The following is a 17,231-nucleotide window of genomic DNA, read 5'->3' on the forward strand; positions in this document are numbered from 1 at the left end:
GCAACTGGGAAACTTAAATTAAGTTAATTAAATAAATTAGAAATGAAAAATTAGGACCCATGAAAATGAGCAAATTGTCATTAAAGATCCACCGTGTTTATCAATGGCCTTTATGATGGAAATCTACTGTTCTTTCCAGTCTAGTTATTACGTGACTCCAGGCCCATGGCAATGAGATTGACATCTTATTGTCCTCTGATATAGCCTACCAAATCACTTGGACATCAAAACCACCTTGACAATGAATAAAAACTGGCATCCATCTCAGCACTTGATTTAAATGTGACACAGCACACCCAGCCTACTGAATCTGCAAAATCCTCCTCACCAAGAGCAGGGTAAACATGTGTCAAAAAAACAACAGCTCACACAATCGTGCTAACAGAATCACACCTTTTAGCCAATGTCTCAAACTGCTCTATTATCATCGCTGGGCATGTCCTGACCACCAGAGGTGATGGCACATTGGAAGGTAGTGACTGGAAGTCATGAGTATTGAATTCAAACATCATGGCATCAAGTCAGTCATGGGCAAGAAAGCATTCTGCTGGTTACCATCGACCACTCTTCCTCACTGATAAATCAGTGCTCCCCCATATTGAAGTCAGCTTGGAAGCAGCACTGAGAGTGGCAAGGGTTTGTACACGGCATGGGTTTTACAATGGTACTCCCCAAAAGTGGTTCTGTAGTGCCACTGTTGACCAACTCCTGAGCAACATAGCTGCTGGACCAACAATACAGCAGGTGGTGCCAGGACTACAGGAAGGCTCTGGAATGAGGAAGAAAATACTTGATCTTGTCCTAACCAATCAATCTGCCACTGTGCTAAATAGAACAGATTCAGCACCAATCTAGCAGCTCAAAATCTAGTTTCCGTGAGGCACTGTGATCATTACCAATGGCAGCAATATATTCCATCACTATCTGTAATCCCATGGTCAGCATATCCCTCACTCTACCATGATCATCGAGATAAGACACTAACCATTGCTCAATAAGGGTTGAAAGAAAAGAAAGATTGCACTCATCTAACAACTTTCATGACCATCATATTTATGAAATAGCTTTACAGCCAGTGTAAGACTTTTGAATAAAGTCACTGAAGCAATATAGGAAAAATGACCGTCAACCTTTGCACTTTTGCTGAATCAGGGTTTGAAAATTTAAGTCCAGGCCTTGGACTGTTTTACCCATGATTGGACAGAAAATAAAATAACCAATCCACTTTTGTACTTAAAATGAATCTCAAAATATAGTTAAATGGATACACCTTGTAGCTGCTGAGCTATTTGGAAAGGATGTCCACTGAGTTATTAGTATCGAGCATTCTCATTAGTCTGAAACATCTATATGCACATGGAATGTTAATGAATTCACTTGTGGTCAGTTGTGCTCACGTGGTAAAACTGTATTTTGTAACATGCTTAAAACTCCATTCACAATCTAAGATCTCGCGCATTCTCCTTGGTGACCACTGAACAAACAATTGGAGGATGACATTAATTTTCAACTACATTCCCAAGTCACCACTGCTTCTGCCATTATCCTAAACACATTTTGCAACGTAGATTCATACAAATATTCTACCAGCCTGTTGTGCTGAAATTGTACTGGATTGTTAAGAGATTCTTTGAATTAGATTCACCTTGCTTTTTACTGAATTCAAATTTGATTATCTACCAAGGTGGGATTTGAACTTAGAACACCAGAACATTGCCCTGGACGATAGGAGGAAGCCAGATTCAACTTGATAGAGCAAATATCAATTAAGGGCCTAAATTATTTCTCTAAAAAACACATGGAGTAATCAATTTCCAACTTCCCAGAGGCAGAAAAAGAACATCAAAATAAAGTAGATGGTTTGAAGCATCAGAGTCAGCCTTAAGTTTCCCAATATAAATCAACATTTGACCAATGTTTCAAAGTTAAATATTCACATAAGAGGCCAACTTGGTGAAATATCTTAACAAAGTACAAAAACTTGAAGAAAATATCAGAAACGTAGCATTTTTGCTGCTTCAGTTACCAAAACTGTTCACTTTTGGAACATCCTCCCTCACTGTTAAGTTTAATGTGCAATGTTATTACTATATTACTGAGCACTTGCGTAAGCAATTCTGCCTAATCTGCTCAGTGGTAGCATTCTTGCCTTTGTGCCTAAAGGTTGTGGGGCCAAGACCTACTCCAGTGACTTCAATGAAAAATTTAGGCTGACACTTCAGTGCAGTACCAAGGGGTTGCTATACTGTCAGAGGGTCAGAAGTGCCATACATGGAACTGACATATATCTTTCAGGTGGATGTAAAAAATTCTATGCCACTATTTGAAGAAGCAGAGTGGAATTCAACATAACTGAATAAAGTTACTGATCTCGGGCAGCCTTGTCACGTGCAAACTGGCTGTCATGTTTCTCTACATTACAACAGTGACTACATTTCAAAAGTGAAGTATCTGAGCCACATATCAGATGTGGCTTTATCCTTTATCAATATTTACATCTGGCATCTGTTGCCTTAACCAAAGCTTTTGATAGTTGATTTGACTGTCGGAGTTTGAGAAGCACTGAAGTTACTTTTACATCGAGGAATCAGAGAGTTGCCTCGAATCTACAATTCAAGATGGAGTCACTATATAGCTCAGGACAGTGCGGGAGGTGAGGAAATGGATGATCACCAGATAGAGTAGGGGAAAAACACAGAGGGTTCAGGAATCACCCAAGCCAATTGCACTTGCCAATCACTCTCTAATTTTGAATACCATAGAGACTGATGGCTCTTTGGAGAATTGTAGTAAAAATCAAATTCCTGCCACCATAGGAAAGTTTACTACACACAGAAAATAAAGAGTGGAAATGCAGTACTCATATGGGATTTGTAGTTGCTGGCATGGACAGACATTTCTGAAACCGCAATGTGATTCCCAGATGGCATGTTGGCTTCAGGTTAACAGATATCACCGATCAAGTGCACAGTATCCTACATGGAGAAGGGGAACAGCCAGAAGTCACTGTCCATATTGAAACCAATGACATTGACATCCTTCAGGCAGCGTTTCAGGAGCTAAGAGGAAGATTTTGAGAAAAATATGCCAAAAGTAGCAATTTCAGATTGCTCTCAGTGCCACTTGCTAGTGACTGCAGATACAGAAAGACAACGTAGTTAAATGTGAAGGTGAAGAAGTGGTGCAGGAGAGAGGATTTCAGTTTTGTGGGGCATTGGGACTGCTTCTAGGGTAAGAGTACCAATGCAATTTGGATGAGTTGCCCTAAAACAACGTCCAAGTCAAATTTTTCACTAAAAGATTAATCCAATTTGGCAAGAGGACGGGAACCAGGAAATTACAGGGAGGAGCTGGCATGTCAGGCATGACATCAGAGAAAAATATGTAGCAGTAAAATTAGAAATACCCTAAAAATTGCAGGAAATAGACGGAGAAAGATAGCAAAAAGGACAATGTATGTATGAATTAAGATGTGCGACTACATGTGAAGGGTCACAAATAAGATTGGTAGGCAGCAGGCACAGAATTATTGTGATATGTCTATTGGTTTTATACATAGCATATGTTGGGTGAATGTGGGTAGGTTGGGAGATTTGCAGTGGAGGGGGCATGGGTGAGAACATTTTAAAATTAGCTTTAAAAAGTTTCCCAAATCCTGACTTTGGTTCACAACTCCTTTGAGGGCTATGAATCATAAGTCACGGAGAAGCTGGCCCAACTCCACAAAGATTGCAGGGCATTGAGCAATGCCTCCCTGCACAATGCAAACAACCAGGTCAAGAGTGTGGGGTTATCACAAGCCAGGGGAAATTGGGGATGCCAGAAATGAATGGGAAATTGGGTTCCAGCTTTCATTTTTAAAAGGCTCCAGAGTCATTTCAACTCCGTGGAAATCCCGGTCTATATCTCCAATACAACAAGGAAGAAAACAGAAATAAAAACAGAAAATATTGGAAATATTGAGCAGGTTTGGTAACATCTTTGGAGACAGAAACAGAGTTATATTTCAGGCCATTGGCTTTCATTATCTAAATTTTGAAAAATTTCTTCACTCAGAGGATAGTGGATCTTTTAAATTCTCTACCCAAGAGGCCTGTTGATGTTTAATCATTGAGTATACTCAAGTCTGAAAATAAAGAATGAGGGATAAAAGCAAATTATTACAGATGCTGGAATCTGAAACCAAAAGAGAAAACGCCGGAAAATCTCAGCAGATCTCACAGGGTCATCTGGACTCGAAACGTCGGGTTTTTTCTCTCCTGACAAATGCTGCCAGACCTGCTGAGATTTTCCAGCATTTTCTCTTTTGGATAAAGAATAAGGGCATCAGGCAGAAGGTGGAGTTGAGGTCAAAGATCAGTCATGATTTTATTGACAGGAGCAGCAGGCATATGTCAAACTCCTGATTATATTTCTCATATATCCTGCTCCGAATGCATTCCAAGTTAAAATCAGGACTGTTGCATTTGTTTTAAATTTATGTATGCCATTGAGGTATATGTATATGCTATGTCAGAATATATGTATAATTACAGCACTGATGCCTCAGAGCACCAGGGACCAGGATTCAATTCCAGCGTTGAGTGACTATGTGTGGAGTTTGCACATTCTCCCACACATGGTCTGTGTGGTTTCATCTGGTGCTCTGGTTTCCTCCCACACTCCAAAGATTTGCAGGTTAGATGGATTGACCATGCCCCTTGTGTCTAAAGGTGTGTAGGTTAGGGGGCTTAGCGGGATAAATCTGTGGGATTACGGGCATTGGACAGTGGTGGACCTGGGCAAGATGCTCCCTTGGACAGCTGGTGCATACTCCGATAGGCTGAATGATCGCCTTCTGAACTGTAGGGATTCTGTGTATAAAGGTGAAAACCTTTTATTTAATGGAATATTGCAGAATAGCCCTAGAGCATTACATAAATGCAAAAAGTTGCAAAACTAAAGGACTGGGGGCAGGGGGTGGGGGGGGGATCTAATGCACAAAACAAAGAAAGTTAGCGCACTGGTGCAACAAGTAACAAGGACGGCTATTTTTACAGTAATGTAAATTTATTTGCGGCTGAACAATGGAATGTTGGTTCTTATTTCTAGGGGGTTGGAGTGTAGGAGCAGGAGAGTCTTGCTGCAACTGTACAAGATACTGGTGAGACCACATCTGGAGTACTGAGAGCAGTTCTGGTCCCCTTATTTAAAGAAAGATATTATTCTTTTCGGAGCAGGTCAGAGAAAGTTCACTAGAATAATCCCCAGTTTGGAGGGATTGTCTTATGAGAAAAGGTATAACAGGTTGAGACTCAGTGAATTTTAGAATAAGAGTTGGTCTCATTGAAACATGTAGGATTCTCAAGGGGTTTGACAGGGTAAGTGGTGAGAGGATGTTTCCCCTCAGGGCAGAGTCTAAGACTAAGAGGCACGGTATCAAAATAATGGGATAACAATTTAAATCTGAAATGAGGAATTTTTCTCTCACAGGGTTGAGGATCTTTGGAACTCCTTGCTACAGAGAGCTGTGGGGACTGGAATTTTACTGTCCCGCCCACCATGGGAATTGGGAAAGGTCCATTGACCTCAGGTGGGATTTTACAATTTTGGGACAAGTGAGACCATTAAATCCCACCCATTTGTATATATTTAAGACTGAGCTAGATAGATGTTTGATCAGTAAGGGAATCAAGAGTTATGGGGAAAGGGCAGGAGAGTGGACATTAGGAATATCATCAGAGCAGCTATGATCCTGTTGAATGGCAGAGCAAGCTCAAGGGGCTGAATGGCCTATTCCTGTTCCTATTTCTTATGGTTGTATAGTATTGTAGGGAAAGGAGAAGAGGAGATTTTGACTATGAATCAAAATTTCTTTTAGCTGCCATGATTTGAGTACAAATAACATTTGTCCTAGAATTTATCATGGGGTGAGATTCTTTGGCCTCCTCTTAGCATTTTTCTCGGAAGTGGGAGATTACGTGCTGTTTGCTGGTGACAGGACCATGAGAATTCCCATTGAAACTACTCCATGCCACTGGGAAACCCATGGCAGGGGGTGTGCTGCCAGTGGGACCAACAATCAAAGATTAAAGAACAAAGAAAATTACAGCACAGGAACAGGCCCTTTGGTCCAACAAGCCTGCACCAACCATGCTGCCTGACTTAACTAAAACCCCCTACCCTTCAGGGGGGCATATCCCTCTATTCCCATCCTATTCATGTACTCGTCAAGACACTCCTTAAAAGTCACTACTATATCCACTTCCACTACCTCCCCCAGCAACGAGCTCCAGCCACCCACTACTCTCTGTGTAAAAAATCTGGTTAGCTGTAAAGACTTGCATCCTAATCAGTATTCTGTAAACTCTGTGTGTCTTTACATGCCCTTCTCTGATCAGAACCTTCCACGCACATAACGAAGGAAAACCGTTTCCGACAGCTTTTGAGATTACTGTCAAATAAACTGGTTGGACTCTAACCTGGTGTTGTGAGACTTCTTAGTGTGTTTACCCCAGTCCAACACCAGCATCTCTACAACATGAATAGCAGATTAGCTGCAAAGACTTGCATTCTAATCAGTATTCTGTGAACCGTGTGCGATTCTATATGCCCTTCTCTGATCAGAACCTTCCACACACCTGATGAAGGAAAACCGTTTCCGAAAGCTTGTGAGATTACTATCAAATAAACTAGTTGGACTCTAACCTGGTGTTGTGAGACTTCTTACTGTAAAAAATCTGCCTCATACATCTCCTTTAAACCTTGCCCCTCGCACCTTAAACCTATGCCCCCTAGTAATTGATTCTTCCACCCTGGGAAAAAGCTTCTGACTATTCACTCTGTCCATGCCCCTCAATCTTGTAGACTTCTATCAGATTTCAGATTTCCCCTCAACCTCTGTTGCTCCAGTGAGAACATACCAAGTTTCTCCAACCTCTCCTCATAGCTCATGCCCTCCATACCAGGCAACATCCTGGTAAATTTTTTCTGCACCCTCTCCAAAGCATCCACATCTTTCTGGTAACGTGGCGACCAGAATTGAACACTATATTCCAAGTGCGACCTAACTAAGGTTCTGTAAAGCTGCAACATGACTTGTTAATTTTTAAACTCAGTACCCCGGCCGATGAAGGCAAGCATGCTGTATGCCTTCCTGATACCTTCCCCATCTGCATTGCCACTTTCAGTGACCTATGTACCCATACACCCAGGTCCCTTTGCCTATCAATACTCTTAAGGGTTCTGCCATTTACTGAATATTTCCTATCTGTAGTAGACCTTCCAAAATGCATTCCCTCACACTTGTCTGGATTAAACTCCACCTGCCATCTCTCCACACAAATCTCCAACTGCTCTATATCCTGCTGTATCCTCTGATGGTTCTCATCGCTACACACAAATCCACCATCCTTTGTGTCATCTGCAAACTTACTAATCAATGCAGTTACATTTTCTCCAAATCATTTCTATATATATTACAACAGCAAAGGTCCCAGCACTGATCCCTCAGGAACACCACTTATCACAGCCCTCCATTCAGAAACAGACCCTTCCACTGCTACCCTCTGTCTTCTTTGACCGAGCCAATTTTATACCCACCTTGCTAGTTCACCTCTGATCCCATGCGACTTCACCTTCTGCATCAGTCTGCCATGAGGGACCTTGTCAAAGGCCTTACTAAAGTCCATGTAGACAACATCCACTGCCCTACCCTCAATCATCTTCGTCACTTCCTCAAAAACCTCGATCAAGTTCGTGAGACGCGACCTCCCCTTCACAAAACCCATACTGCCTCTTACTAACACATCCACTTATTTCCAAGTGGGAATAAATCCTGTCTCAAAGAATCCTCTCCAATAATTTCCCTACCACTGACGTAAGGCTCACTGGCGTGTAATTACGTGGATTATTCTTGCTACCTTTCTTAAACAAAGGAACAACATTGGCTATTCTCCAATCCACTAGGACCTTGAGATTTCTCTCAAGGTCCCAGCAATTTCCTCCCTTGCCTCTCTGTATTTTGGGGTATATCCCATCAGGCCCTGGGGAGTGCCAGTGTGAACGGCCAGAGAACTGTGGTCAATATTGGAGCTCTTGCAGCACTACATGGAGAAGAATTTGGCTCTCTGCATCTTATTCATCTAAGTGAAATGTCTTGCTAATTCAATTTGACATTTTCCATGCTCTGTAGCAATTGACATTTTCTATATTCCTCAAATGCTTCCATTGTGGTGGTGACATCATTATACCACTGACAAGTTGGAACTTACTCAGCTGTGCTTTCCATTCACTTAACCCTTTTAGATCTGAAAGGTTCGAGTTTTTAAAAGAGTTTTTAACTCTGGTGGTGACATAGTAGTGGTGGTAGCATATTGGTTGTCCATTTAACACCATCCCAGCACGACTAACCATCTCCTTCCACCCCCCAACATAAAAGTGTACTCCTATTTTTATAGTTAGACATTGCTTTCTATTTTTTCCATTCATTTCTCCATCAAGCACTATCATGTGACATATAGCGTGAGCTCCATTCAAAGTGAAGGCTGCCTGGTTTTTTGTTTAATTAATGCAAATATCTAAAATTAATACCTGCACTCTCCAACAATGCAGTGGCTAGATCATAAAGTTTGATCACAGAGTTTCTCATCAGGGTGGGACTTCTATTTTTCGTATCAGTCACTAATATGGTGTGTCCGGCGTGGGCTTACTTAATGCTAAACTCTGTACAGTGGAACCAGTTTCAGCAATAAATGCATCAACTGTATTCAAATTCATTCCACACTGGACTCCTTGCACTATAGCAAATACAGAGACCTTTGTCTCATCATTCTAAGCTAAACTGAAACCCAGGTCTCAGATGTGGCATTACCTATTTTCACAAAGTCTGCTCAGTTAGTTACAATGCTAATTTGGATACAGCAATAATACAGTTTTGTTCATTCTGTTAAATGAGAGATAAGGTTGATTTGGTATCATTTTGATGGGTTGTGACCATTTTTAAAAAAATCTAGATCTTTGCAGCATGAATAGTGAATATAAACTGCACAAGACTTTGGCACTTTAGCCACCTGCACAGTCTGAGCTTGACATTCAGACATGCTGGTGCTCAAGGGCACTGTGCAGCTGCACTGAACCCATTTTAAATAACCAGGCAGAATAGTCATTTCCAATGTCCTTATGCTGATTTGGAAACTGTTGCAAGGGTTCAACACATTCCTGTTTAAACAAAAGGCATATTTCACTCAAACTGCCAAGAAGAAAACTGAAAATAAGAATTACACTACAATTTATCGGGTGTGGTGACAGTAATGAAGCTATGTTGCAAACAAGGCCACCATTTTAGCAGTGCAAGTTCGTGAAATTACTCTTCTAAGGTTAGAAATGATTTTTTGAAAAATGTGTAGCCTACAGGTTCATGCATTGCAATTTCCAGTGCCCTCATTTCGGATGCTGCTCCCATATTAGAGATATTGCTAAGCAGAGATAAGGTGAAATAGAAAGTGGCCAAAACACAAATTACTTGGTGAGAGTCACAAAGACCTCACTCAATCCAATCCTCACCGATGTCTCAGATGAATTATTGGCAGTGGTGTTGGAAGTTATTCTTTCTCTTGGCTGAGGAATAGTGCATGACAGGAGAACACCGTAGGGGAAGAGGAATAATACATTTCACACATCTGGTTCAGTGAGTTACTCAGACATCATGATCAATCAACACTTTGAGTATAGTACAAAGATGGAAAGTGAAGTCAACAAATCTTTTCCCATAACATTGATTTGGACAAATTAGACTGAAACAATACCTGGAAACTCAAATCAACTAAAAGAATTCAGAATAAATAGCCAACAAAGTGGGGCTGCTAACACTGAAGAGGAGCTTAATGTGATCAAAAGTCAATTATATAAATGACATTTCTCATTATAAAGTGAAAGACATCCTACCTTATTCGATCGCAGTGACACTCGTCCTCCACAACGAGCACAAAATTTTGTTTGGCAATATGAACAGATGTGACCACAACCATCGGCAAATTTGGTTTTGTGACAGATTCCACAGGTGGGTGCATCACTCTTCTGTTCCTGTTGTTGCTGTGCTTCATCACCTATCTTCTTTACTTGATCCTTGTACATCTCAAACTGCTGGTGCAATTTCCTGCAGATGTCAAAAGGACAAAATAAGTCATTTCATAGAAAGGAAATTAAGTGGTGTCCCTCTGTATTTACAATTTTCCTCTTATCTTTCCAGCTGCTTTCACAAAGTAAGCAGTGTTCTTAAGGCCCCATTTTCTATCAATTCACTAACAGAACACAGCGCAATGCTGTAACAGCTCGCTTGTCTCCCATCAACAAAAAAGTGACAAGATCCCTTCAGGTTTGTGAGCCAGACAGAATTTAATAACTATTAAACGTCAGACCCATTTCATGTACGTGTCTTGGTCCTAGTCATAGCAATATTGGTCAGATGTTGCAAGAAAATTTAGTTGAATAGAGGAATAGCAATGGGAGTAAGACAAATAAACACCTGTCTTCAATAGCATTTATGCTGTAAAATTTCAAACCATATGTTCACAGAAAATGCAATGTTTTAAATAAAGATTGGATTAATCAGAAGCAACATTAGAAAATATTCTTCTTTGATCATAGAATAGTGCCTGCATAAAAGTTACAACAGTCTTAAGTACCTCAGACGGACATATATGCCTTTTCCAGTGATTTCAATATGCCATTTCAAAAACAATCCTTTTGTGCTGTTTGTTGCTAGACAATGGGATCAGGCTGGGTCTGTTCCCTTCCAAGCCTTCAGCAGTCACTGTCACGAAACAGTGGCAAGGAAAAAAGGAAGTTTTTTTTTAACAGTTTCATGTAAACTAGGGAGCAGCAGTGCTGATCCCAGCTCCAGAGCAATACTGTGGCCTGCAATCAAAAAAAAATCATTGCACCTTCCCTTGCCCTGCTTTAATCCTGCCAACTAATTAGAGTTTAGCTGAGGGCTGCCTGTGGTGAGGTATGATGTGGAGATGCCGATGAGACTCCGAAAGCTTGTGCTTCCAAATAAACCTGTTGGACTTTAACCTGGTATTGTGAGACTTCTTACTGTGGTGAGGAGGTAGAAATTCATCCTCTTCAAACGGCAAAGCTGAAAGCATGACAATCAACGAGTGGCAGCTCACCCAAACTGTTAAACTGAAACTCAGGGCCCACTAAGGCCTCATTTTGAAGTGCAGACTATTTGTGCATTAATGGTTAGGCTCCTAAGAATGGACCATAACCAACTCCTACCCAGTATCTTTATTTTCCTTAATCCTTGACTATAAATCTGTGGAGATGTTGCCTTTTCCTCACTGGGTATGCTTACTTTGTCAAGTGTCAATGCATTCTGTCTCAACCCCCTGGAGATGTAGTCATTTGCACTTCTGCACATTAGAAAACTAGTGTGTGATAGACATTTCTTTATGTGTAAAGTTGAAGAAAGAGTACTTTGGCAAACTTTCATTATACACTTTCCAAATAAGTTAAAATATTTCCTATCACTGCACACAGAGAGAAAACATTACATAAATGGTTATTTCAAACGTATGTGCATCACAAATTTACGATTGTAAACTACAACTATAGCGTACATTCTTAATATCTAAATCCTCATCAATCTTTCAACTCAGTGGATGAACTATGGGTCCCAGATATGCAAAATCCAGTCTAAAGTGCTGACTCACAAGCCAAAGGATAATCTGAAGCCACTGAGCATCACCTAATACTATATTTTGCTTACTATTTGGGCATTTTTCAGACAAATTTAAACTCATTCCAATGCACAAGACTATTGAATAAGACTATCCCAGTCAATGATAAGCTAATCTGTCAGTTTCCAAAAAACAATACAACACGCAATTTCTTCTTTGTGTCCACTGTAGGAGTTAGCTTTCTGCTGTGTTAAAACAAAAAATGGTATGACATGTATTGCTCCTTTTTCTCTCGTTGGTCTGCAGTAAAACACATGCAGATCAAACATAAACACTTACCATGCAACTATAATTATCCATTGGAGTCCCTAAACAAATGTCTAGCAAAATGCTTAATTGGTATGAACAGGAATTTCTGTTTGACTAACTCTACTGTTTATTTCTGTGTGAAAATGGATCAAAGAAAATGTCAGTTCTGGGATAATGCTCCTCATATGTAGTTGATGGACTTATGCTTTGAACGAACTTTGGTGCAATGATCAGGAATGCTGTTGGGTAGCTGATGACGTGAGAACTGGAACCTCTAGTTAAAGGGGTTAAAGAACTAGAACCTCTAGTTTCTGAGATGCACAAAATTTTCTAATCTATGAAAAAAGTGCCAAGATATGAACCAAACAAGAATTATTATATATTAGAAATGCACAAAAATGTAAAATACTTGTGAAAATATGGGCACATAGCAATCCACTGTCAGTTCATTAGCAATATTCCACACTTACATAGTACATGTGCAGTCAGACCAAACGATGCTGGATGCTAATATTCAACTACAAGCCATAAGGTCATACTTATTCCAGGAAACGCCAGCCTTCAGAACTGCTGAGTATAGGTGCATAGACATATGTGGTAAACTCCTCATTGTTCAAGCATGCCTAAGCTGTAAACAATTTTATCGTCTATACCGTGGGTCCTCTGATGATGAAGAGCTGATGTGGATTAGATTGAATGTACACAGAATTGAAAGTTCACAAGGGGATTTTGGTGCTTGGCGTACTCTCGTCTTTCCTCTGGGCACATCAGACATTGTGAGTTTGGCTTGGATGGTCCTTGAAACATGCCGAACTAACCTGCAGTGCTTACCCCCATGTAAGCCTGCCAACTGTAGTGCTTTCCTCAAAAAGGTGGTCTGCAATCCAGAAGTTAATAAGGTTCTTTTTAGGGTGTTCTTGTATTGTCTGTGCTGACAACATTGCTGTTGCTTGATGCAGGTATCTGTTGTCCATGTCCTTCTCGATGGCAGAGGTCTTGAGTTTGGAAGGTGCTGTCTCAGGAGCCTTGGTGAGTTCCTGCTTTACATCTTGTAGATGGTACACACTGCTGCTACTGTGCGTGGTGGTGGTGGGGGGCATGGAGATTTATGGAAAGGATGCCAATCAAGTGGCTTGTTTTGACCTGAATGGTGTCAGGTTCTTGTGTGTTATGGCATAGCTCTCATCCAGGCAAAGGGAAAGTGTTCCATCATATTCCTGACTTGTTCCTTGTCAATTGTGGATAGGCTCTGGGGAATCAGAAGGTGAGTTACTCTCCACAAGATTCCTACTTTCTAACCCACTCTTGTAGGAACAGTATTTACATGAATAGTCCAGTTCAGTTTCTGATCAATGGTAACCTCCAGGGATTTAGTGATGGTAATGCTATTGAATGTCAAGAGGAGATGGTTATTGCCTGGTACTTGTGTTACGAATGTTACTTGTCACTTGTCAGTCCAAGTCTGGATATTGTCCAGGTTTTGATGCATTTGGACATGGGTTGTTTCAGTATTCGAGGAACTGCAAACAGTGCTGAACATTGCGCAATCAGGAAACATCCATATTTGTGACTGAATGATAGAAGGAAGGTCACCAATGAAGCAGGTGAAAATAGTTAGGCCTCGGACACTCATCTGATACAAAAGTCTGAGGTCATGTACCAACCAACTCAAGAACAGCTTCTTCCCTGCTGCCATCAGACTTTTGAATGGACTTAACTTGCATTAAGTTGATCTTTGTTTACACCCTAGATATGATGGTAATACTACATTCTGCACGCTTCTCTATGAGCAGTACGCTTTGTCTGTATAGTGCACAAGAAACAAAACTGTTGGAGTAAACTTAAGACTGACCTTTGGAAACTAATGTGTACATCACTATAGGACTAGCTGTGCTCAGCGCTATTGTTGTGGTTAGCAAAGAACATCCTATTAGTGTATAAAAAACTACAGAACAGACAAAAAAAATAGACTTTGAGGTCCAGATGGTCAGCTTAGCTTAAGATAAAACAGAACCAAAACAATAAGTTCCCCTTTTGTTAACGGTTGTTTTAAAGGAATGTGATTGGAGGTTAATTGTTGGTAGGGGAGCCCAACTGGCTACTGCATGTAACCACCTAAAGCTAATGACGACATAACCGTTGATGTCTGCATGATCAAAGTGTATAAAAAATGACTAGCTGCCACTCCAAATTGAGGAGTTGACTGTGAGCATTGCAGAGTGCTGGCACTTCTGTCAAAGCTTTGTTCAATAAACTGCATGTTGAATCTTTAAGTCTGATTCCAGGTGGTGATTTCCCACAACAAATTGGCGTAGTCAGCAGGATCTCACTGCTGGGGAGTTGATCAGTTGGCCTCGATTGACGAATTGGAGTTGAGATTATTGAACTGTGGGAGTAAGACTGAGCCAACAATACAGTTAAAAACAGGTGAAAATTAGGGCAATTTACAGGGCTGTCAGATAGAAACAGGGATTGACTGCTTATGCTGATCAAGTAAGGACAAGGAAGTAACTGTCTCAAACACACAGCCTTAGGCCTGTTTCTAAGAGGGGAAATCCCTCATGCGAAGGTCAGGACCATGAAGTGGCCCACAGAAGCACAAAGGCACTTCGGATCGTGAAGCACAAGTAGTAGAGGTCTTTTTAGTATCAATCTCTGTAGTGCTGAAAAAACGCAGAGTTTGCCATTTGCTTGCATAAAGTTGCATAATTTTGGTAGTCTGTCAGCTAAGTTGCAAAGCGATGCGGTAAGGAACTGGTCACACTGACCTAGAGCTGGACTCAGGTGGAGGAAACGTGTTGCTGAGAAGGTAATCGTGGCTGTGAGTATAAACAGAAACCCCAATGAAGGAGCGTATAACCTGCAAGATGGCAGGTAAAGAAATTAAGTGAGGATCTGCAAGTTCCCTTGTTGATAAATGTATGACAGACAGACACTCGTTGATTAAGAAAATGCAAAGGGGTGGCTGGGATATTTCTCAGACCTTAGAACAACAAAGTGGATAGATGGGGAAAAGAAAGACAAAACAAAGAAGACAGGAGTATCATTAGTATATCAATTAGCTAGACTAATTGGACAAGGAGACACTTCCACTAAAAAGTGGAATGAAGACAAGGACAAAATTAAGAAATTAAAATCTAGGGAAGGGAATTAGTAAAAAAGAATCTATTATTAACAGAGAATCAATGGAGAGGGGAAACTGTCCCTTTGTCCCCTTAACGAGACAATAAAACAGGAGCGAGTAGGCGCCTATGGTAGCAGGGGCGGAACTAAGCCCAAACTGACCTGCCATAATTGTGGCCAACAAGGGCACTTTGCAAAAGGCTGCCAGGTCCCAAGGAAAGGAAATAAATTTGGAAACAGTGGGAGACACTGTAATTATTGTAATAAAAATGGACACACGGAAGGAATATGTTGGGACAAACAATCCGTGTCCACAGCAGAATTGGAGGAAATAAGGAATCTCCAAGATCAGTAAAACCGACAGCCTGCAGCCCCCATTAATAAGGGTAAGAAGGAGGGAGTGTGCAGTGTGTGTTACAGAGTTTTGAGAGAAAGGAACTATTTTCTCTCAACTTATGAGGGAAATATTATAAATTTAGCTTATGGAAAATTGATTAGAGAAAATCTAAGGTTGAGCTAATAATTTGAGTAGTTTTTGTATTTCAGTGTGTTTGTGTGGTCTGGTTGCTTGTTGAACGTAGGCGGTTGTTGTTGCATTAGATTGAGAGCTGGAGTTGTTAAAGCTTGTTTCTTCTTGTGAAGGATTTATTGTGGGCAATAAATGCAATGCTTTACACTTTGGTTAACTTCAAAGGGGCTGAGGAAGTGTTAAAACTGTTAAAAATTTAAGTACAAGATTTCTTGAATTTACTTCTGTTCTTGAGTTTAATTACAGTTTGGAAGAAAGAAGAATAAAAGCGACAGTCTTAATCAATTTTCTGTATGTTCTTTAAATGATTTATTTTCACCCCAGGTTAAAATGTTAAGGTTGAATGAAAGAGAAAGTGCTGTGTAACGAATGTTGGAAGCTGCCATGTGTGTCTGTGTGTGTTTAATAAAGTGGTTGCGTGGATGTTTTTGTTGTTATTTGCTTTAATGTTTTAATGTTCTTCCCCTAATTGTGATTTTACAACAGTGGGTTTGATACAGAATTTAAATAAAGGTTGGAAATTGAATCAGAAAGAAACTTGAAATTTCAAAATCAAAGTACATAAATTGAAGTTTGAAGTAACCAATTTGAATTTTGAATAATCCTGAGTTCAAATTTTGTTAAGAAAGGATTTAAACCTTGGAAGGAACCATGTGCTCTTTCCTTTGTCTTGAAGTAGAAATTATGAGAAGTTAGTTGAGAAGTTAAGAGAAGAAAATAAGTAATTTTGTGGAAAAGTAGAGAAGCAGGAACAAAAGAATGAGGTAAATATATTGTCTATGAGTCAGTTTAAAGTATATGTTAGTGAACTTAGTGAACTTGTAGTTCTGATTACTCCAAGCTCCAGAAGGAGATTAATCAATTAAAATCTCAGTTGTCAATGCAGGTGAGGATGTTGTCTATGTTTGGGACAGTTGAATCTGAGGGAGATGGTGCTTATGGATTGGGTTGTGGATTGTACCTGGAAAAGAATGCCCATTGTGCACGTGGCATTGACTGGAGACCCCCACCTCCTTTTCTGGAGGCACCTGATCCCACAGTAAGTTTAGAATTTGCCCCTGGTGTGATGAATTCAGTGACTATCAGTTGCAAGGAGGGACAGAGCCCGACATTGTCACCGATGCGTGACATGCACGCAACACAACCCCGGTCGACCCATAAAAATTAAGATGGAACGCCAGCCCCAACCAAAGGGGCCCTGGGAACATCTGCAAATAGATTTCCCAGGGCCACTACCACAATCCCACGGCAAAACCTATTGTTTGGTTATCATGGACCAGTTTACCAGGTGGGTGGAAGCATTCCCCACCAGAAATTGTACTGTCACCATAGTGGCTAAAATATTGGCAGAGGAGGTAATCCCTTGATGGGAAGAACCCCTGCAAATTGATTCGATGTTCAAATCAATGCACTTCACTGGGAAAGTGATAAAAACAGCATGCCAACTGATGGGCATAAAGCAGAAATTCCACATTCCTTACCACCCGCAGAGTTCGGGAATGGTAGAACATATGAACCGGACTCTTAAGAATGTCCTGGCCAAGGCCATGCAAATGGTGGGGAAAACAGGGACTGAAGTATTACCTATTATGTTAATGAAGTTGAGA

General features: G+C 40.6%; 1 protein-coding gene across 1 annotated transcript in view; it reads right to left on the minus strand.

Moving 5' to 3' along the window:
* Nucleotides 1-17,231, minus strand: part of rims2a (regulating synaptic membrane exocytosis 2a) — a 1,020,455-nt gene that overhangs the window by 722,458 nt on the left and 280,766 nt on the right. Inside the window, exon 4 of the mRNA XM_080193752.1 lies at nt 9,925-10,135. Coding sequence (XP_080049878.1) covers nt 9,925-10,135 — 211 coding nt within the window. The remainder of the gene's footprint in view (nt 1-9,924; nt 10,136-17,231) is intronic.

Source organism: Carcharhinus amblyrhynchos, chromosome 8 (genome assembly GCF_965287045.1).
Source record: "Carcharhinus amblyrhynchos chromosome 8, sCarAmb.v2.hapA, whole genome shotgun sequence".
NCBI classification, from domain to species: domain Eukaryota; kingdom Metazoa; phylum Chordata; class Chondrichthyes; order Carcharhiniformes; family Carcharhinidae; genus Carcharhinus; species Carcharhinus amblyrhynchos.